This window comes from Talpa occidentalis, unplaced genomic scaffold (assembly GCF_014898055.3).
Source record: "Talpa occidentalis isolate TD23 unplaced genomic scaffold, MPIMG_talOcc4v2.1 talOcc4.12, whole genome shotgun sequence".
In the NCBI taxonomy this organism is placed as follows: Eukaryota; Metazoa; Chordata; class Mammalia; order Eulipotyphla; family Talpidae; genus Talpa; species Talpa occidentalis.
The window spans coordinates 13,538,403-13,561,121 of record NW_023601212.1 but is presented as its reverse complement, the minus strand read 5'-3'; the positions used below and the strand labels follow the sequence as shown (position 1 = coordinate 13,561,121).

Sequence of the window (22,719 nt, the reverse complement as noted above, 5' to 3'; positions counted from 1 at the left end):
CATACCCCCACCCCCCATAGAGTGAATCTGAATTCGTAGTTGTTTGTTGATTTTGATATTTTCTTTCTTATAGTTATTCTTTTTCCTGGTCCCTTATTTAAGTTTTCTAGATTCCTGCTATGAGTGAGACCATCCGGTATTTTTCTTTTTCTTTCTGGCTTATTTCACTGAGCATGATACCTTCCAGTGCCATCCATGTTGCTGCAAATTGCATGTGTTTATCTTTTTTGAGTGCTGAGTAATATTCCATGGTGTATATGTACCACATCTTCTTGATCCAGTCATCTATTTTTGGGCATTTGGGTTGTTTCCAAAGCTTAGCTATTGTAAATAGTGCTGCTATAAACATAGGGGTGCAGGTGCTCTTTGGAATTGATGTTTCTGTGTCCTTTGGGTAAATACCAAGGAGTAGAATTGCTGGGTCATATGGAAGCTCTATGTTTAGTAGGTCCAGAAATCTCCACACAGCTCTCCACAGTGGTTGGACCAGTTTGCACTCCCACCAACAGTGCAGGAGAGTTCCTTTTTCTCCTCACCCTCGCCAACATTTGTTGTTGCTAGTTTTTTTAATATGTGCCATTCTCACTGGTGTAAGATGGTATCTCATGGTAGTTTTGATTTGCATTTCCCTGATTACAAGTGATGTTGAACATTTTTTCATATGCCTGTTGGCCATTTGCATTTCCTCTTCAGAGAAGTTTCTTTTTAGCTCTTCTGTCCATTTTTTGACAGGATTATTTTCTTTGTTTTTGTTGAGTCTCATCAGCTCTTTGTAGATTTTTGTGATCAGTCCTTTATCATTAGTGTTGTGTGCAAAAATGTTCTAATATGGGAGACATTTTGAAGTGACTGATCCCTAGGAACCAGCCAGGAGTTGACTTTGGATGGTCTAGGGAAGAATAAATGTGAGGAAAAAATCATAACTGTGGTTTAGAAAGAATACAAAGAATAGACCAGAGATGTGAGGTCAAGACCTAGACAGAGAAATGGTGTCATGAGATCGGAAACCATAAATATTTGGTATACTTGGGAAGCAGAGGGCAAGGCTGATAAAGCCAGAGAGTGAAGTGTGGGTGCTGTGAACAGGGTAGGACATGAGTGATGTGTATTCTGGGGGCTGGGGACATGCAGGAATCGCTGAGAAGATTTAGAGCATTAATGACTAATAAGGGTTCATATGGCACCATGCTTGGGGTTATCTGATATTTAGCAGCGGGTTCCTGGAGATGGACAATCTTCACTCAGAGGCTACTTTTCAAGTGATAGAATTTTAGATGGTGTGGCAAGCTCAGTGGAGGGGACATTTGGAACCCCTAAAGTTGGATGAGAAACCTCTTGCCTACCCCACCTTTCTCTAAATCGACAGGATCTAGGGGAATTATTGAACCAAGTGGGTGAAAGGCTTACAGGTTTTTCATTCTATACTGTTACTTGGAAACCAGGACAATAAGGTGGCCAGGTGTGTGGGAAGAAGGAACAGGGAAACCCTCTGTTTTTCAGATAACCCCATGATGATGCCATATGAACCCTTATTAGTCATTAAAGCTAAGATGTTATAGGCCTGTGCCCTGGGTCTAGGGGGCAGAGAAGGGTGAGCGCGTGCCCTGGGTTCTGAGGTCAGAGCCTGAAGCAGTTCTCTGAGTAATCAGAGCTTCGGGTGAGGCTAACCTACCTACCCAGGCGTCTGTGGCCTTCTCCCCAGATACGGTGAAATGGAGAACCCTTAAATGGGAGCTGCTTCTGAGTGAGGGACCCTCAACTCTCAGACAGTGGCTTCTTACTCTGCAAACAACACAGTCCCTAGAAACCCACAGAGGAGTCAGCAGATCCAGGGCAGCTCATAGACCTGCGAGCTACCTCTCAATCCCGGAGTTCTAGGATCTCTCTGACAGTTTGGCAACATTTTGGGTAACAGCAGCAGAGCTAATTTGTTAATCTGCCAGAACTGCATCCAACATCCTTTGTGCACTGACATCACAGTAATGGGAAGGCACTGGCTCAGCCTGTGTTTGCCTGCTGAAACTAAGCTGCTGCGTTCTCTGCATAATTCATTTGTGCATGAAATGGAAGCTTAATAGCATAAGGAAAGTAATAAGCAGAAATTGGAGGTAAATGTCTTTTTTAAGTCTTTAAGAGAGACTCCATGTCATTCATAAAGCCACATCTAGTATTACTTAATAGCATAAAACATTTTACTCTGAGGCTCTACCTATTGAGCAATTTTTGATCCCCACTACCATCCCTGGCCCCTGCCTGCTGAGATGCCCCATCATCCCTTTGCTACGCTGCCTCCCCAGCCATCTCCTAGCAGCTGGCACCAAGCCCAGAGTCTTGTCCTCAAAGGACCCCTCCCCTCCCCCCAGGATTCAGTCTAGCCACAAAGACTGGAGGCACCCAAGTGAACTGGGGTAGCTTGCTTCTGGAGTCATTGAGCATGCTGCTTGCAGGGACCAGAATGAGGAGATTCTGGAGTAAGCTCAGAGGGGTACTATAAGCCGGAGCCTGGATGGTGTGAGCTGGAAGAGTTGGCATCCCTTCTTCCAGAATTTAGAACATCTCTGGTAAAGTCACTTCTCAGCAAAGGGAGCCAGCCGTAGGCCCAGCCAAGTCTGTTCAGGTCTTACTAGGTACTCATGAGTCAGGACCAGCAGAAGGATCTCCTGCATTCTGAGTCTCTTTCCATTGTCAATTATTGAACAACAAATTGCCCTGAAACATCATGACCTGAAACAAACATTTCATTGATCTCACAATTGTGTGGTTTAGAAATTCAGGATTCCAGATCTTCTGGTATCATGGGTGGCAGGGCCATTTCCAAGATGGCTTCCTCATTCCATGTGGTGCTCCTGCTCCCTGGCCTCTCTCCACCTGTGCACAGCCCTCCTCACTCTTTAGACCTCCACGTGTGGCTTCAGCTCCTCACCGTATGGCCCTAAGGATGGTCTCTGTGAGGGAAGGTTCAAAAATTAGCATTAGAAGAGGCACGGGGTGGGGGGGTTGTAAGACAACAAAGCAAGCTCCCCAATTCACCCCTGCTTCATTCTAGACACCAAGCAAATGTGTGACTCCCAGCAGATCCTAAGCAGCAGGGGCTGGGTACACTGGACAGAAAGGCAGTGAAGGCCATCATGGGGATGTCTCCAAGTCCCCCAAATAGGAAGAAGACTCTGGGTCCATCCCTGTCCTCAATCCTGGCAACCAACACACCCACACACATGAGAAGATGCCCCCCTCATGCTCCCAAATAACATCTTAATTAAGTATTTTTTACTGAAAAGAAGATGCATAGTTCACAGGTTTAATGGATGCTCAGAATTAAATTTTCATCAGGTAGAGAAAAATACATTTTGAAATATACTAGATACATTTGCATGAGCTCAGTGGACCAAGACCAGATCGTCATTCGGGGTCTGTGATTCACACTCTGAAAACCAAAAGACAGTGTCACCGAGTATAGGACTCCTGCCTCTCACTTGCCAGCACCTGTCCTGGTGCCCAGACATCCTCAGGTCTCAGGTGAGGACAGAGCTGCCCATCTCTGCTGCAGGTGAGGGCCTTGGGGAAGAGGGGACATTGGAGTCCTGTGGTGGAAGATCAAATTGGTTTGTGACTCTGGGTGCTACGTGCTCCCACCTCCGCTATCAGATCTCCCTTTTCCTGGTCACCCTGAAATCTCATAAAACAAACATGCAAGCAGGTCAGAGCTGCAGCCCTGTGAGGTTCAGTCCACTAAGTCCTTCTCGGGCCTGCCACGAGTCACAGTCCTTTCCAAGCAGTGCCATTTTTCAGCTGTTCTGTGCTGTGCGAATTGCCTGATTTTGTTCCAACCTCGAGTTAGTTATCAAGCTCCTTTGTAATAACAGCCCGACTCCATGCCCTGTTGCTTCTCTATCAATCCATTTCCCTTTTTTCTGTAACAGGAGTAGGTAGCAAAAGGCAAGTCACGGCAGTAAAGTGATCGCTTGAGTCACTATTCAAGTCTGTAGAGCTTGGTAACTCTAACATGGAGACTAAGTCGTCAGCACTCCTGGAGTGCACACCCTGCCGCCTGTGTGGGAAAATGAGCGTCATCCAGATTTATCTGAGCCACACTGCCTCAGCCTTCAGGCCCCTGCTGGATCTGGATCGTAAGCTCCATGAGGGCAGCAGTGTCTTTTTTTTTTTTTTTTTTTTTTTACAGAAAATATTTTGGTTTATTTATGATTTTCAATGTAAAATCTACATATCTATTCACTTGTTGGTCTGTAATTTTTCCATGACTTTCTTTTACTGGCACGTTGCTGACATAGACCTGAAATCCTTCTTTTTTTTTTTTTTTTCATGTTCTGTGTTTCCACAGTATGCTGTGTTCTGAAGATCACTTCTATTTGTTTATTTTTTTTAAATAATAAATTTTATTTTTATATTCCCCATACAATTGTAACCCCCCCATTGTGACCCCAATCCCTCCCCTCCCGCCCTCTACTCCTCATAGAGTGTCTCTGGTTCACAGTTTTTTGTTGATTTTGATTTTCACTTTCTTATAGTCATTCATTTTCCTGGTCCCTCATTTAGGTTTTCTAGATTCCTGCTATGAGTGAGACCACCCGGTATTTTTCTTTTTCTTTTTGGCTTATTTCGCTGAGCATGATCCCTTCCAGCGCCATCCATGTTGTTGCAAATTGCATGTGTTTATCTTTTTTGAAATGCAAATCAAAACTACCATGAGATACCATCTCACACCAGTGAGAATGGCACATATTAAAAAAACTAGCAACAACAAATGTTGGCGAGGGTGTGGAGAAAAAGGAACTCTTCTGCACTGTTGGTGGGAGTGCAAACTGGTCCAACCACTCTGGAGAGCTGTGTGGAGATTTCTGGACCTACTAAACATAGAGCTTCCATAGGATCCAGCAATTCCACTCCTAGGTATTTACCCAAAGGACACAGAAACATCAATTCCAAAGAGCACCTGCACCCCTATGTTTATAGCAGCACTGTTTACAATAGCTAAGCTTTGGAAACACCCCAAATGCCCAAAAATAGATGACTGGATCAAGAAGATGTGGGACATATACACCATGGAATATTACTCAGCATTCAAAAAAAAAGCAGTGTCTTTTTTGTGTGTCGTTAGTGAGGAAGCAACAGGTAGGGAGTGAAGCTCCAGGCACAGTAGCATCTACTAAATTTACACATGAATGGACTTAACAAGCCTTCAGCAGCACTGCAGAGCAGGCACTGTGCGGGCTGCCAGCCTGACAGCCACAGGCCCCTGCCTCCAGGAGCCCGGCCACATCTGTGCGAGTGTGTCTGGAGCCTCAGCCCCTGGGTCCGGCCACTGCTCATAAACCATCTGACCATATGGGGACCATCCCTCCCGCCCCACAGCCCAGATGGTGGCTTCACCAGGCAGGATTATTTAGGGGTGATCTTCTCCCAACCCCCTCCCTTCCCAGCTCTCACTTAATTACCCAGCATGCCTCATAAATAAAGGGAGGGAGGGAGTGCCTTCGCCTTGTGAGCATAACTGTTCCCTAAATGATATTGTTCCTGCAGCTTCAGAGGGCCTCATAAACATGCCGGGCCCTGGATTTATTATGCGACAATAACCCCTTTTAGCAGCTGGTGAGATTCATAGTCCTGACCCCTTTCCTGGTGCCCTCCTCGCTCGCGCCTCATGCTGGGGCGCTGGGGGCTGAGGGTGAAAGGTGGCAGAGCTCTGGGACTGTGTCCCGGGCCAGCCTGTAGCCATGAGATGCCCCCAAGTGACTGAGCGCGGGCCTCCCCCGCCACATCTGCTCCCGGCACTTCCAGCCGCCGCCCGGGACACTTCCCGGGATCCGTGGCGGCCAGGCGGCCCGGCAGGAGCGAGGGGGCCTGCATGGCTCTGCTGCTCTCCTCCTCCTTTGTCCCTGCTAAGTCTCTCTGAACGAGACCAACCCACAGTGTCCGTGCCTGGATTGTCAGAGGAGCCCTACAGGCCTCCGCGGCTGGTGCCCAAAGGCTTCCAGCCCTTTCTGCCCACCTAGTGGCAGCCTTTCTGGTTTGGAGACACCCCTGCACCCCCTGTGCTCTGCGCCACTAGGTTTCTGGGCCCTTGTCTGCACAACCTGGTCTTGGACCCGCTCTGTCGACTTCATCCTCACGTCTGTTCTCCATGATGGCGTGTCAGCTATTGAAACTGTGTTAAGAGGTCCCGTAGGACACACCCAGAAGAACCCTTGGCCCGGTAGCCTCCCTGCCAGAACAGGGGCCGCAGACTGTAGAGCTTGGTAAGTGTAACATGGAGACTAAGTCGTCGGCACTCCTGGAGGGCACACCCTGCTGCCTGTGTGGGAAAATGAGCGTCATCCAGATTTATCTGAGCCACACTGCTCAGCCTTCAGGCCTGGTTTCATACAGCACCACATTAAAGAGAAAAATAAATTTGCCTCCAAAAGCTGTGAAAAAGCAGTGCAGTTTTGTTTTTTGTTTTTCCTTCTAGAGGTTCTGGAAGAGATGGGGAACATAGATCACATCACACAGAGAAAATCTAAAATCCTTGTTTACTAATTTGTCTCTCGAGGCCCTACGGTGTCCAGCACCTGAGCTGCAGCACAGTTGCGCAGGTTGCGCACTGCTCCCTGCAACGGGCACCAAGCATATTTGTAGCTGTTACTCAGACATATTTATCGTGGCAGTTTCCTGGCAGATGGCACTGATGTGTCTTAAAGAAGGGGTGGCTTCTTCCATTTCCTCAAGGGCAGTATCTATATCACTTTTTTCAACTTTCCCCCCCAAAGTTGCCAGCCTGTGCTGACTCCTGCTTTTGTCACTCAGTGCTTCTCTCAGCCCCAGACCTTTTCTTAAGAGTGGGGACCTGTGCCCTCTCTGGGCTGTGAATTTAATCTCAGCCCCTTCCGGTCTTCGGCTGCCCTCTGTCTCATCATTCCCAAGGCGCAGGTCTGTGGGAGCAAAGATTTCCTCTTCCAAAACAACATTGTTACCTCTTTCTCACCAGAGAGCCCCAGAGACTGATAATTTTATAAAAGATTTCAGGGTCTAAAGCAGTTAGAAGGAGAAACCTCACTCCTGCAACACGAAGTCATTGGAGTTTTGTTTTCTCTTTTCCCTCACTGCTATTCCTTCTCCCTCTTTGACCTATTCTCCCTCCTGAAATGTTCTGCCAATGTTTCATATTTATATACATACATATATATATATATATAATTTTATCATTGCTGGTTTTATTTTTTTTTTTCAAGATTTATTTATGAGAACCAGGGTACAGGCCAGATGTACGGGAGGGTGAGAGGATTCACCAGAGACAGTGGGGAACAGAACAGGAAGATTGACTGAAATACACTGTGAGGGGAGCAGCAGGTGAGACAGGAGAGGTCTGCCGTGCCATGTGGGTATCTCCCTGGATGGCCAGAATCGAACCCACACTGCAGAGGCTATGGACAGCTTCACAGCGCTGCGCTCAACTGCCTGCACCAGCAGGGAGGCCCTCATTGCAGGTTTTATATCTAAGTTTGTAATCCATTTTGAATTTATTTTTGTACAAGTGAAGAGTGATCCAACTTCTTACCCTCAGAAGTCTCACCTCACTTATTATTGTCTGCTAGTTTTTAGACGTATTTTGCTTTATCCAATTATCCACATTTTAGAAACAGCCAGTATTTGTCTTTGCCATTCTGACTTCCTTTACATCACCCCCTCTAGCTCCTTCCATTCTGCTACAAAATGGCAACATTGCATCGTTATTTATGGCTGGCAATATTCCATCGTGTGGGTACACCACATCTGCCCTCTATCGGGGTACACTTAGGTTGTTCCACATCCTACCTTCTGTAAATAATGCTACAATAAATATTGTATAACATGTAGTTTTTTACATTGATGATTTCATGTTCTTCACACAGATGCCCAATAACGGGATTGTTGGGTAGTATGGTATTGCCATTTTCCAGTTTGCATTTGCACCGACAGCCTACTAGGTTTCCTCTTTTGGGGGTCTTTGTAATATGCATCATTATTGTGGGTGTGAGATTACATCTCATTGTGGTTTTGACCTGCACCTCCCTATTTAAAATAATGATGAACATTATTCCATGTATCTACTGGCCTTTTGGAGATCCCCTTTGGTGAGCTGTCTGTTCAAATCTGTTGTCCATTTATTTAGTGGGTTTTTTATTATTCAATTGAATGTGGTTTTGTATACTAACCTGTTGTTGGTATGTGACTATTTTCTCCCATTCAGCAGAATGTCTTTTTAACTTAACATTATTTTCTTTTGCTGTGTAAAAGCTTTTTTAAAAAGATTTATTTATGCATACAAGAACGGGGATAGGCCAGAGGTATGGGGGGTGAGAGGATTCACCAGAGACAGAGTAGGGACCAGAATACATAGATCTACTGCAATACACTGCTGAGGGGAGCAGCAGGCAAGACGGGAGAGGTCTGCTGTGCCATGTGGGTCAGCTCCCTGCCCAGGGATTGAACTCATGCCACAGTGGCTGGTGTTAGCTTCATAGTGCTGTATCTTTAACCCCTGCACCACCAGGGAGGCCCCATGTAAAAGCTCTTTAATTTGAGGTAATCCCAATTGTTTATTTTTGCTTTTATTCCCCTTGGTGTAGGAGCTGAGTCTCCAAAATCATCTTCACCACTGATGTCATGAAACACATTACTAGTGCTTTTTTCTCATATTTTATTGTTGCAGGTTTTATATCTAAACCTATTTATTTTGAATTTATTTTTGTGCACAGAGTTACAGAATGATCCAGCTCTATTCTTTTACATGTGGCCAACCAGATTTCCCAACACTTATTTGTTAAAGAGACTTTCCCTGGTGGTGCAGGTTGTTAAGCGCCGCACTGTGATGCTGTCCGCAGCCTCTGCAGTGCTGGTTTGATCCTGGCCAGCCGCAGAGATACCCACATGGTGCGGCAGACCTCTCCTGTCTTGTCCCCTGCTCCCCTCAGCAGTGTATTTCAGTCTACCTGTTCTGTTCCCTTCTCTGGCTCTGGGGAATCCCTCTCATCCTCCTGCACATCTGGCCTGTACTCAGGTTCTTGTACGCATGAATAAATAAATCTTTAAAAAAAGAAAGACTTTTCTTTCTCCATAGTATGGTCCTGGCTCCTTTCTCATGAAGGAATTAAATATATAGATGGATTAAGTATATATGTGGGTTTATTTTTGGGTTTTGACTCTGTTTCACTGATCCATGTGTCTATTTTTATTCTAGTGTCATACTGGTTTAATTACTGTTGCTCTATAGTATAAAGTCAGGGGATGGATGCCTCTCTTTATTTTCCTTTATTCTCAGCCTTGCTTTAGTAATTGAGACCTACTGAAAGTTAATAATTTTGTTCAATTTCTTTGAAGAATATTGCTACTATTGTAATGGGGATTGCTGCATTATACTTAAACACTGCTTTTGGTAGAATAATCATTTTGACGCGATTTTCTTTTTTTTTTTACATTTATTTTTTAATATTTTTTTATTTATATCTTTTACATCATTGCGTATTCCCCATAAAATTCCCACGACCAATTCACCTGTGAACCTTCACCATAGTCCCTGTTCTCTTCTCTCCACTGTTTTGATTGCTTTTCCTTCCCCCCACCTCGCAGAATGTCTCTTATTTATAAATACCTGAGTCTTGATTTTCTCTATCCATAAACATGGAATGTCTTTTCATCTTTTTATGTTATGACGCATATCCTTTAGATAGCTCTTGTAACTTTTACTGTTTAAGTCTTTCAACTCCTCGGTTAGGTGCATTCCTAAGTATTTGATTCTTTTTTATTTATTTTATATAATTCTTACATAATTTTTCATTTTTGCATAATGTGTGCATTTTCATTTTGGTTGTATTCCCCATACAATTCCCACTCCCTTTTTCTGACCCTAATCCCTCTTCTCCTCCCCCCTGTAGTGTGTCTCTGATCTATAGTTGCTTGTTGATTTTGATTTTTACTTTGTTGCAATTAGTCTTTTTCCTGGTCCCTTATTTAGGTTTTTTAAATTCCTGCTATGAGTGAGACCATCCAGTATTTTTCTTTTTCTTTCTGGCTTATTTCACTGAGCATGATCCCTTCCAGCTCCATCCATATTGCTGCAAATAGCATGAGTTTATCTTTTTTGAATGCTGAGTAATATTCCACTATAGTAGCACTATTTACAATAGCTAAGCTATGGAAACAATCCAAATACCCAAAAATAGATGACTGGATCAAGAAGATGTGGTACATATATACAATGCAGTGGAATATTACTCAGTATTCGATTCTTTTTGATGGGATTGTGAGTGGAATTATTTTCTTTTTTTTTTTTAAGATTCATTTTTTATTTGTTTGTTTGCTTGTTTGTTTATTTATTTATTTATACAAGCCCTGGGTACAGTCAGAAGCGTGGGAGGGCGAGAGAATTCACCAGAGCCAGAGCGGGGAGCAGAGCAGGCAGAAGGACCGAAGTACACTGCTGAGGGGAGCAGCGGGCGGCAGGAGAGGTCTGCGCGCCATGCGGGACCCTCCTCTGGTGGCCGGGGAGCAGCCGGGGATCGAACCGGCGCCCCAGAGGCCGCGGGCAGCTTCGCAACCCAGCGCTCAACCGCTGCGCCACCGGGGAGGCCCGGGATTATTTTCTTAATTTCTTTTTCTTCTCATGATTTGTACATAAAAATGCAACAGATTTTCACATGTTAATTTTGTAATCTTTTTCTTTGCTGTATTTATTGTTTTTTTTTTTAAAGCTTTTGCATGGAGTCGCTAGGGTTTCCAATGTGGAGTCTCATATGGCAAATAATGACAACCTCACAACTTCACTCCAACCTGGATCCTCTTTATTCCCTCTTTTTGTCTGATCACCTTAGCAAAAATGTGATGGTGGGGATCCTTGTTTGTTCTTGAGCTTAAGGGAAAACTTTGTTTTTCACCATTAATTAATGCATGCCTGTAAGTTAGTGTTATGTGATCTTTATTGTGTTGATGTAGGTACCTTCTATTCCCACCGTCTTTAGAGGTATTATCGTAAATGGGTGCTGAAATTTGTCAAATGTTTTTTCCACATCTGTTAATAGCATCTTGTGATTTTTATCTTTTCTGTTGATGTAATGTATTACATTGATTAAGCAAGCATATTAAACTATCCTTGCACCCCAGGTATAAATCCCACAAGGATACATAATCCTTGTAATGTTTCGGTGAATTTGATTTCCTAGAATTTTGTTGAAGAGTTTCACATCAATACTCATAGGGGATATTGGTATGTAATTTTGTTCTGCTCTCTTTGGCTTTGCCGTTAGGGTAATTCTGGCATCATAAGATGTACTAAGGATAATTTCCTTTTCTTGGATTTTTATAAGGAATTTGAGCAAGATGGGCTTAAATTCTTCAGAGGTCAGACAGTATTTGCTTGTAAAGCCATTTGGCCCTGAGCTTTGTTTTGGGGGCGATTTTGATTAGAGTTTAAATTTCCATGATTGCGATCCATTTATTCGACTCTCGTGTATCTTCCTGCTTTCGTCTTGTAAACTGCATTGTTCTAAAAAGGTGTTCATTTCTTCAAGGTTATCAGATTATTAGCATATAGTGATTTAGAGTAATCTCTTAGGTTCATTGATTTCTATGCTATCTGTGGTAATTTTTCCATTTCATCTCTAACTCTGGTTATTAATATTTTTTCTTTATTAGCCTACCCAGAGGTTTATGTATTTTGTTTATCTTCTCAAAAAACCAGCTTCTAGTTTCATTGCTCTTTGATATAGTACTTGTGATTTCTGTTTCATCTATTTTCACTCTTATTAGGAATCCGGTCCTGCTCTTTGCCGTTCCTCCCACCCAGTTTACAGCCAGGAATGTGTGGGGGTTCTGCAAGGCCTCCATGGAAGTCTCACCAAATCTCCCTCACAGTCCTCCCCAAATCTCCTTTATTTCAGCGGAGTGATTATCTCTTTTCTTTCTCACAAACCTAACTCTCTTCCCTGGGATTTACACCACAGCCCCAGTGTAGAGCCACAGTGGAGTAGGGACATGACGCGGTTTCCCCTGCTCGCCTCTGAACAAGAATTTTAGGCCAAACCTCTCCTTTCCAGATAATACTTCCCAGTGCATAGGTTGAGAGGGAAAAGAGTGACACCCTACAAGCCCCCTAACCTGGGGTTCGCTGAGCGAGTGGGCATGGATGCCCCCTACTCCCTGCCTTCTTAGTCTTGCTTTTTGTTAGAGCCTCTCTCCCTCCCTCTCCTGCTCACGCCCTCCCCGCCCGCTTTCCTCCTGCCGGCCCCACTCATGGAATCCTGCCTCGTCCCTAGACCAGGTCCTGTCCCCAGTCTCCTCCCCTCGGGACCTCTTTTTGTTTAGCCTTCAGGGGGATGTGACTCCCTCCTCCCCCCCCCCCCCCCCCCCCCCGCACTGTGCTGCCCTGTGGACGCTGCCGGTGCCGGGCGCCGTCTTTCCTGGCCTGGAGAGTAGGTGCATCCCAGACTGTGCCCTCCGGACACCGCCTCCTAGCACAGTTGACTTATTTGAAGCTGGCGCTCCCCGGCTCCCATGTAGTGCGTCAACCCTGTCAGGTTGCAGTGTCCACGGAGAGCTCTCCCGCCACTGGGCCTCCCCGGACAATTTTTGCCACTGATGAGACGGAGCAAGTGCTTCCCATTCACACGGTCTCTTGGGGACTGCTGGCTGGCTGGGTCCCTGCCCTCCTGTTCAGTCTAGAGCCCCAGCACCCACATCCATGGGGGAAGGGTGCTTGCTCCCCCTCCACTACCTTTGCTCCTTCACTTTGGCTTTTTCTCCATTCTCCTGGCTCCTCTGTCTTCCCTCGAAATGACACAGCACAGATCAGTCGCCCTCGCTCAACATCCTGCCAGGGGGCCTTTTTGGAGAACGTGGTACAATTTTCCTATCACTGTATCATCTGCTGAACCCAACAGTGATGAGCTGCAGTTCCTGGCAGCACAACATTAGGAGCAGTCCATTTGGGGTGGGGCAGAGGAGTGGGGAGAAGGTAAAGCACACTTGAGCCGCACCCCTCGGTACTGTCCCCACGGGGTGAGCTGTGCCTCCTCAAGCTCACCTTCCCTGCACACACGCGCCTGTGTCCTGCACGCCTTTCCCCAGCAGCAACAAAGCCAGGATTTCAGGTCTCACCCCTTAGGGTTGTCAAGGATCGCTCCCCGCCCGCCTTAGCATTTAGAGATAGAATCTTCTAGAAGATGTGAGCTTGGTGATCGGGACTGGGACAGGAAGGGCAGAAGGCTGCAGCTACAGTCAGCTCCAGAACATGGAGGTGGGAGATGCAGACCGGATCTGAAGTGATGGGTGTTGAGGGAACTGTGTTGTGAAGCACAGAGGGAAAAGGTGGGTGGGAGGCTGGAGACGATCATGGGGTACTCAGAGAGATGGCCAAGAGGTTCAACACAGTATGACGTTGGCAGCGGGGAGCCTCTGGCTGCTGTAGGGGGCTGAATATTCTGGGAGCAAACACCTTGTCCTCACAGGACCTTCTATCTCTAGCCTCCTGCCTCCTTTCACCTGTCATCACCCCTTTCTCCTCTTTACTCTGAGCCATCCCGGGCTCTGCTGTCATAGACCTTCCCCATGCCAGCCCTAGAGTCGTCACTCACTCAGACACTGCCTGTCAATACAGCCTTACATGACTCCGCCCAGCACTCAGGGCCTCATGCCCCATTTTCCTCTTTTGTTCATTCTTATTTCCGAGCCAATGATTGGCCCGCTCATTGTTATGCGCAAAACCGAGGTCTAATCCGCGCCCAGCTTTGCAGACCCCTCCCGAGGACGCCTACCCTAGGAAACGCCATTGCTTTTCTGCAGACCCATTCTGGGTTTCGGTCACTTTCTATCTTGACCTGTTATAAATGTGCATGTCTTGACATCCCTACTCCATGCCAAGGTGGTGGGGCACCCCGGCTCCTCTGCCTACGTGGAGAAGTCAGTAAACAGCGCAGGACCTGCCCTGGCCAGGGACTCCCTTCTGTCGTAGGTCAGGGGCCACGAGGGTCGCCTTCCCTTCTGTCCTCAGAAGCAAATGTAAAAGAGCCGAGACAAGAGCCACACAGACATGCAGAGGAGCCTCTGCAGAGGGAAGAGAAGTGCTGGTGTTTATTTCTGGCTCCCAGAGTTGTTTATTATCAGCTTCTCTCAGGTACAGCACACCCTTCACATCCTCACCGACAATTACCGAGGAAGCATTCAACTAATTTCCTCAACTCCAACTGCCTTTAGTACGGTCTAATTTTAACATTACTCTCAGTTGTTATTTGAAGATGCAAATAAGCTGAAATGACAGGTGTCTGAGAGCCTGTCTGTCTTTCCCTGGGTGGCCGGCAGATGCCAGTACTGTCGGGGCCACTCCTCCCCGCCCCGCTCAGGGAGATCTAGCAAGACAGGCCATAGGCCACCCCCCACTCGAACAGGGGAAGTGACCCCCCAGAATGGCTGGTGAACTTGCATCGCCATCAGCTATTCGTGCATGTTGCCGCACACAGCCCGGAGTGCCGAGGTCCACATGGTCGCTGCATGACACGGATGGCTGGCACGTGAGTGTGCGGAGTTGGAACGGCGGGCACGCGGAGAGGGAGACTCTAGAACGAAAGCACCAGTTCCAGCCAGTGCCGGAGACATAGTCAAACCTTTTATTTTGTTGTTAAACTATATATATATTTTTTTTTCATTTTAGCCGTTTTTAATGAAAGCTGTAGATGAGACTATTTTATTCCTGCATCTTCTCAATTGTTTCTTCCTTATATTTGCCCTTTTCCTTTCCAACTGGGCGAGATTTGGCTTTGCGTTCTAGGATCTTTTTGCAGTCTTTGTCCAGTTTTAGTCTAGTGATCACCACCTTCCTGGGGTGAGTGCCCGCATGAACGGTTGTGCTATTTGCCTTCTCCCTCTGCGCTCTTTCAACATAGATGCCATAGTTCTTCCAGTAAACCTGGGCTACTTTGCCAATCTGCTGTCCTTTACAATGTCCCCGAACAACCTGAACTTCATCATCCTTCCGAATGGGCACGGATCGGACATTGTACGTCTGCCTCGGCTCTTTGGAAAGAGGGGAAGACATGATCTTCCTGTGAATGTGGGAAGGCGCATTGAAATGCCTTTGACGATTCTTGCTCCGGTCAGAAGTCACAAAGGGATTGAACTTCATTTTGGCCGCCGGTGCTTCAGCGATGGCCCCAAAAGGGAAAAGCTTAACTATGTTTTTTTTTTCAATGGCGGGAACATTGACTTACAACACTGCATCTGGTGGGGAGGTCCAGGTACACACCTCTTAGAAGCCACCACACGACACACAGCCACCACCAGAGCACCCACAGTCCATGGGGCGCCTCCCCCTCTGCTCCCCAGCCTCACCTTCCTCCCCTGCTGGGCTCAGTCCCACGGTCAGGGCTCTGCTTTTGTTCCGGTTTACTTTTGTCTGTCCCTTTGTTTCTTGATACTCAGCGTGGGTGAAATCATCTGGTATTTGTCTGACTTATCTCACGGAGCTCAACCCCCTCCAGTTCCGTCGGTGTTTGCAAATGGCAAGATTCTACCTTCTAGACATGTCACCTGAGCGTAGTCCAGCGTGGGCATACGCCACGTCGTCTCGCCCGCTGACCTGCCCAGGGCACTTCGGCTACTTCCCTGCCCGGGCGGTGGTCAGGGGTGCTGCGGGAGGGCCGAGGGGCCCGTGTCCCTGTCATCTAGTGACAGCTTTCTGCGAGAACTGCTGCATCACGGGGTAGATGGATTTTTAATATTTTGAGACCCTCCATACCATTTTCTAGAGGGGGCCAAAAATAAGTTTTATGAAAGGACCTTTGAGGCGTCTTAGGGTTCACGCCCCTGCACCCTGGCAGGACTCCTGGCCGTTAGGGAGGAAAGCCAGCAGGCTGCTTGGTCACCTGCCCCCAGCTTAGGACATGCACATCAAGAACTTCTTGTTGTTGGCTCTCCACCCTCCTTGCTCTGGCTTCTAACTTAGGCTTTGCATTTTTTATTTTTTGTCTCAGTGGAGACAGAATTGATTTTTTCATTCCATTTTGCTTTCTATAAAAATAAATAAAACTAAACAGTTACACATCAACATCCTTTATCTCTGAATAACATATTTTTTAAAAAAACACAATAAGATACATTTTTGAACAAGATTATATTTTCTACATTGTGCCTTCCAATGTACTAGGTATTTCTTCCACCTACATTATTTCACTTCCTCTTCACAGCAATCCCATGACTGATCACAGTTTCTTCTTTCTGTGTTGAAAGAAAAGACAGGTTGTAGGGTTAGGTAACCTCCAAGACTGCACAGTTTGTAAGCTAACCTGGGACCAGACCTTGGGGTTCCAAAATCAGCCCTTCTACTACACTAGACTGTGTCTCTAAAGGCTGATTTGAAATGGGTAGCGTGGGCCTCACACATTAAGTGCCTCCCCCAATCTTTGAAGCTGTTCATTTATTCATTGAATAAATACTAGCGGAGCACTGTGATGTCTGGGCACTGGATGGACATCAAGCATGCTGCTAACTAATTAATTAGTCAAATACAGTTCTAATAAAAGCTGCAACAGAGCCTCTCTACCTCCCACGGGCCACCCTCTGGGTTCTCTCTGCACTGTCTCCATCGTTGGACTCTACCCTCTCTCCCTGTCCTTCTGCGGCACCCCATAAACCCCACAGTCATTTGTCCCTCAGGAATTACCCTAACCGAGTGGATGACTGATGACTTAGTGTCTTCTTTTTCCTGTATAAATTGCCTTAGTTTGTGTTTTTTAAAGAGCAACAAGGCTCCCAAATGAGAGGGCCCTAGAGTCACGCGGAGTCTCCCCAGGGGCCTGCAGCAGGGGCGGGCGCACTGAAGGAGGCTCTCTCCGCCCCGGGAGCACACACACACTCCCTATACCGGTCCCAGAGAGCCCTCTGGCTGTTTCTACTGTCCCGTCTCCCCTTTTATAAGCACCTTTCTCCTGTTTTAGAAAAGAAACACATTCCTCTTGTTTGTTCTAAAGCTTACTATAATGTGTGATTCATGCAAAGGTTAAAAAATCCTCCAGAGCATGAGGAGACGAGCCAAAATATCAATATGCGAGTCAGTTCAGGGCAAACCTTCCTGGGCTTTTTAAGCACGAGGGAATTAGGCACTCAACACCTCCCTGGAAAGGCTGCAAGCACCCCATCTCAGCTGGCCCTAAGGGCTGGTCTCCCCAGTAGAGCACCCGCCCGCAGGGAGGCCCTGGAGGCGCCCACCGGGGCAGCAGCCACCCTCGCTGCCTGAGCAGCCTCTGCAAGCCAGGACCCTGGACACGCATCTCAAAGGTGCGATCCGGGAATTACTCAGGTCGAGAACTTGCTCATGCCGTGACTGCTTCTTGACAGAGAAAACTGGGGAACAAACATTAGGGCCCACTGCAGGAAAAGCCCAGCATGCCTGAGCTGGGGAGGCCAGCAGAAACCTGGGGAAGGACACTTCCATCTCACTTCCGCACACATACACCCAGTGGCAGGCACGAACCTCCTCCCTCCCACTAGTGTGCAGGGAAGCGCCAAACCCGCAGTAGGCAGTGCTTCCCGGCCTCTTCGGATGGGAGAGTTAAATGGAGATTGAAAAACCCCTCCAAGTATTTCCCCCTCCCCATCACCCCCATCCATGACTCTTTCAATTCTTGGCACTTCCAGCCCACAGGCTCCTGTTTTTCTTGCCTTCCACGTCTTTCTCTTAAGCATAAGGTACGGCATGCTGGGGTGTTCAGAATTCATGGCTGCTAGCATGATGACGTTCAATTAAAAAACCTCACTTCTTCCCTCCCCCAACGCTGGGGGACAAGCCCAGGAGCACTAAATAGGCAGGCAGCTTGACTGCAGCCAGGGAGCAACTCCCAGCGAGCCGCGCGGCGCCCGGGAAGCAGCAAGAGTGTGTGAGATGAGACAAAGCCAGCCGGGCCGCACTGCCTCGGCCTCTCAGCCCTCTCAGCAGTGAGGCGGGGCTCAGGGGGCGATGCTCACCCACCATGGCTCCCCCGAGGTGCAGCACAACTTTGCTTGACTGCAAGGGAGAGAAGATGAAAAGTTCCACACTCACTTCCAGCTGCTCAGTGTTACACCTGCGAGGCCACGAGGCTGCATGAGAGGCGTGTCCAAATTCGTTTCTCCCAGGAAACAGAAAAATGGGGCGAGGTGTCCAATTCAGAATGTGGGACCTGCAGAGACCTGACAGGCGAGCCTGGCAGATGTGGACATGGGGCTACGCCCTTGGGGCCGGCGGCCTAGCCTGGTAGGGGTGGTGAAGGCCGGAGCCTCCTGGGCCGGATGGGCTCCAACTACTGCTTACACTGTCAGGGCAACGGAGTCTTCTCTGGGTTTTGAGAAGGGGTCCCATGACCCACTTACAGGTTTAAAAGATCTGTGTGATGAGCAAGTGGACAGCAGACTGAAAAGGGGCAAGAGCGGAGGTGTTTGCACAGTTAGGAAACTCCTGACACGCAGGGCGCGGGAGGATGGCGGTGGGCTTCACCTGACTTCTGCCCCTCGGACACGGGGATTCGGAAACTCATTGGTAAGAACGTTGTCAGGGGACAGGTGCTGAGACAGCCCGTCCTTGCCTTTAGGGAGCTTCTGGTGTAGGAAGGGAAGAGACAGGCAGAGCCCACACTTGCTGCCAGGCACCCTGGGCAGCGGAGGGAAGCAGTCATGGGAAACAGAAGAGGTCCTGATCCTGATTTGGGGTATCAGGATTGGGATTTAGGGGGACATTCCTGTCCCCCAAACCAGCCAAGTAGCTTATTTTTTATTTACCCGACTACCCTCCTGCCAGCAGTACCAGGCTGGCCATAGGCAAGTGAGTCTTAACGTGGCCAAATCTGGAAGCATCCTCTGTCTTGCCATTGTCCTCAGGCCTAAACCTACCGCCTACACTGGAATCCAGGCTCACAGAATGGCACTGCATCATGCCAGCTGGGACAGTCATGAATTCGGGCCCTAACCTGAGTCCCCAGGGCCTCTTACTCTCGTCTCTCTGCTCTGCGCGCCTTCGTGTTCTCCTGTTCCCGGCCACCACCCTCTCTCGCCTGCACTGCTGCCGCAGCCCGCGCCTGCTCGCCCCCTCCGGGCTGTCCGCCAGCCCCACCCAAGGCATCCAGGTGCGCACCCCCCGGGTACTCTGCTGGCTTCCTCCTCAAGTCTCGGCCTGGCTGTCACTCGCCGGGGGAAACTCCTCTGACCCCTTGTCTAGTTAAGCTCCTCTCCCCCATAACGTGTAAGTGACACTCCGCCGTTCCCTCTCACAACCGTGGTCACGAGCGCCCAGCATGAGTCTGCTTCCCCCCCAGACTCAACACTCTGCGAGGGGTCACCTCTTTATACACGATCCTTCCTCACCAGACAGAAGGGCGAGAGGCGAGCTCTTGTATGAAAAATCTGGGAAACTGTTCAGCTCTGGCTTGAATGGGAAGCCCAGAGCAGACAATCCGGGGGCGCCCCGCCTGTCCCTCCAGCCTCACCTTTCTGCTTTGCTTCTCCTTGGCTTCCCCCTTGCAGGGCTGGCTGCTGTGACCACAGATGGTGAGAGGAAACATAATTTCTATTTCTTATTTGGTTTGGAGCATGCCGTGACAGACGGAAATAAATTATCTCTATCCTCACCCCACCCCCAAATTTCTTCTCCTTGCTTTGGAAATCTTTGAAGACAAACTCTCTGAAGGGCTGACAGGCAGGAGTGGGAGAGAGCTGGAGAGGAAGTGTTGACTGAGTGGAGAGCAGCTAATGCTTCCGTGGCTATTCTGGCACTAGGACAATTACGGCTGTGGAGGCACTCTGGCTGGGGAGGAAGAGGAGAAGCTCTCTTCTCATCCATTAGAGGCGACAGCAGGGTCTGAGGAGGCTGGCGAGATCTGCAACCTCTGAACCTCTTCAAGGATAAAAGGTCTCCCCCACCAGACCATGTCTGTCTGGGCCTGGGAAGCAGCATGGCACTAGCTGTACCCTGTTCTCTTGGTGGCTCCCCTGGAATTGACTCCTGCAGATGCTCCAGTAGAAATTTCTAGCTACTCAGCAGGGTGGGTCTGCTCTGTGCCCCTTCCCCAGTGCTAGCCGCTGCCCCCCGCCCCAGGTTTCCTCTTAAGTCTCAGGGGATGCACAGTAATCCCTGAATTCTGCTCCTATTTACCTGAGCCTTCCTCTTCAGGAGCTACAGAATCCTGATGTTTTTTAAACATTCATTTCAGAGGAGAAAGACCCTAGAACTGAAAATGTTCTGGGACTTCAAAGGCACTGCTGGACCTGGCAGCTCTGCAGAGGGAGCAACACAGGCAAATGGGGGAGGAAGCAGGGAGGGAAGGGAGAGAAGAGGATTGGGTGGAAGCTGAGCGCTGAGTCTTGTTGAAAATGAAACCAGAGCTGAGAAATGTCAGCTGGCTTTCACTGAGCAGACCCGAAACCCTGCTCCGTGGGCCTCTGGACAAAGGCAGGCAACACCATGTCCTTTCACTTCATAGTAGTCTAGATTGTCACCAACTGCTTAAATCCAAACACACACACCCCCCATCACTGGCAGCTTCTGCCGGCAGCTGCATCAGGTTGCCTGCACCATTGTCATGACTAACCAAAGGGGAGAAGATAAACTCCAGACCCAGGTCTGAAATCACCACAGTCTTTGCCCACCCAGAAAATACAGCCACAGGGCAGTTTCTATCTATCCTGTGCAAGCCAGGAGTGGGCCCTGCGCTGAGCGCTTTGTACGTCTTCTATCACATGTTTCTGTGGTAATTTCTATGATTGGCTCCATTCTTGGATGCAGAGACCAAGATTTGAAGTCAAACCATTGAAGCAAGCCAACCAGTCACAGCTCACCTAGCTGCTAAGGGCCACAACCTCCAAGGTTTCTCTGATTTCCCACAGCAACTTGCGTGCACCAGTGCCACACCTTAGATTCAGGTAGGATCTTACTACCTGTCAGTATTAAAAGCTTGTATACTCTCACCCAAGTCAGTAGATGCCACATGTGTGATTTTCAGGCCGGTGTGTACCTGTGGCCCAGCTTCCACCATGTAAACAAGGGTAACACTCTACAACAGGTTCTCAAACTTGGGTGTCACTGGATGCAGAGTGTTACCAAGTTTAGGAAACTGTACTTTGGAAGATACTGGACAAACAAGGTGGAAGGAACTTGGGTCTGATGGAGCACACCCTCCTGACAACAGGGAACGTTGACCTTGAACAGCTGCATGACAGACACAGCCACTTCTATCTTATTTACCCTAAGAAATGCCATGGATAAGAAGCTTGAGGAGTTAAAAAGAAAATTCCATAACACTTGGATGTCTGGAATGTCAGCTGTTGTCCAGGAAATGCAAAGGCAACAATCACTTTCTTACAAACACACACCCCTTTGTGCATGTCTTTCTAGCCTAGTCATCATTAGGGTAGCAGTCAGCTAGAACCACAACTTCCTGGCTTCCCACCAGACTCTGATTAATAGGGAACTTGTCCACCTACTTTTCCCCCATTCCAAGGCAGGCTGAGCTCTTAGCATCCTTTTTTACATTCTCCCAATCCTACACAGTAAATCAAGAAAAATTTTCTATTGACTCTGTCTTTCCTGCCTTCTCTCCTAGAATCTGGCTCAGTTCATCTAGTTCTTGATCTGAAGTTTCTCCTCCTTGTTCAGATGTGAGGAAATGCCAAGGTGCAGCTGCACAGCTGAGGGCCTCGGGTTCTAGCCTAGAATCCTGCCCACCGGTATGATGTAGGCCAGCTCAGTAGCCTGGAGGTTTAGGAAAGCGCCTGAGGGTGAGGTGTGCCTTCTGCATAGAGGAAAGGAGCTGCAGGTGGCAATCCCCAGGGACCCAAAGTCATAGTGTCTGAGTCCAGGACCATGGACAGGGAAGAGCTGGCCCGGGTTGCACAAGGACATGAAGCAACATCATTCCCTGAGTCCTGGGAAGAGCTTATGGCCCCACCAGGGAAATCAGCCTCAGGCACCCTATCCATCCAAGCAGAGGCGACGCCACTAGGAGACCTGGGTTCAAGACTAGGAATGCCAGTGAAAGCCATGTATGTGGTGATACAAGCAACAAAGGAAAGGTCTGAGCTGGAAAGGGACTCTTATCCCGCAAGACAAGGAGGGCCCCGGGAGGGCGGCACTGCGACATGAAAGCTGAAACTTACTCCTCCAGCTCAGTCTGGAACCTTGGCAGGTCACTGTGCCTCTCTGAACTTCACTTTCTCCATCCCCAAAATGAGTACGATGGTAACATCCTCCCTACTGAGCACTGTGGTGGTGATAAGATCAGATATGATGATGGATAGAAAGCCAAAGAGCAAAACACACCATGGAAAATAGTCACATGCGCTCAGTCTCTGTTGACTTCAGATGAAGTCCCAGGTGTGCGGAGACAGACTTCACAAAGGGAGCTGCTCGTTAAACATTCAATGGAGCATTGTTGATTTTGGTGTTTTTTTAAAAAAGAGATAAAAGTGAACTCAGTGGCTGATGTGGGGCAGATCGGAAAGACTAGGAGGGGACGGGCCTGGGTCTCTCCAGTGCTCCTAAGAGGCTGTCTTCTCGATGCTCCTGCTTTTATGTAGGTGACAGTCAGGGGTGGGGTGCAGGGCTGTGCAGGAAAGAACAGAACAGGGAAGCAAGGCAGTGAGCCCTGGCAAGTGGCCTTGCCTGCCAGGCCCCCTCCCTGCTGCTGCAGTCAGTAAACACAGCAGGTACTCGAACCCATCTATCCCAGGAAACTG

General features: G+C 48.2%; 1 protein-coding gene and 2 long non-coding RNA genes across 7 annotated transcripts in view; 1 reads left to right on the top strand and 2 right to left on the bottom strand.

Annotated features, from left to right (window-relative positions):
• Nucleotides 1-22,719, top strand: part of LOC119240679 (uncharacterized) — a 170,546-nt gene that overhangs the window by 119,877 nt on the left and 27,950 nt on the right. The window lies entirely within an intron of this gene.
• LOC119240678 (60S ribosomal protein L26-like) lies at nucleotides 14,694-15,181 on the bottom strand. Its single transcript, XM_037505274.2, has one exon. The coding sequence runs from the start codon at nucleotides 15,143-15,145 to the stop codon at nucleotides 14,708-14,710; it is 438 nt and encodes a 145-aa protein (XP_037361171.1). The 5' UTR covers nucleotides 15,146-15,181; the 3' UTR covers nucleotides 14,694-14,707.
• LOC119240680 (uncharacterized) overlaps nucleotides 16,070-22,719 on the bottom strand; it is a 247,840-nt gene continuing 241,190 nt past the window's right edge. For all 3 annotated transcript variants that reach the window (XR_008551016.1, XR_008551017.1, XR_008551018.1), the window contains one exon: nucleotides 16,070-16,236. This is a non-coding gene — a long non-coding RNA (uncharacterized LOC119240680). The remainder of the gene's footprint in view (nucleotides 16,237-22,719) is intronic.

Bases quoted from the DNA above. Each gene is read 5' to 3' on its own strand.
- LOC119240678 (XM_037505274.2), bottom strand. From the start codon at position 15,145: ATGAAGTTCAATCCCTTTGTGACTTCTGACCGGAGCAAGAATCGTCAA.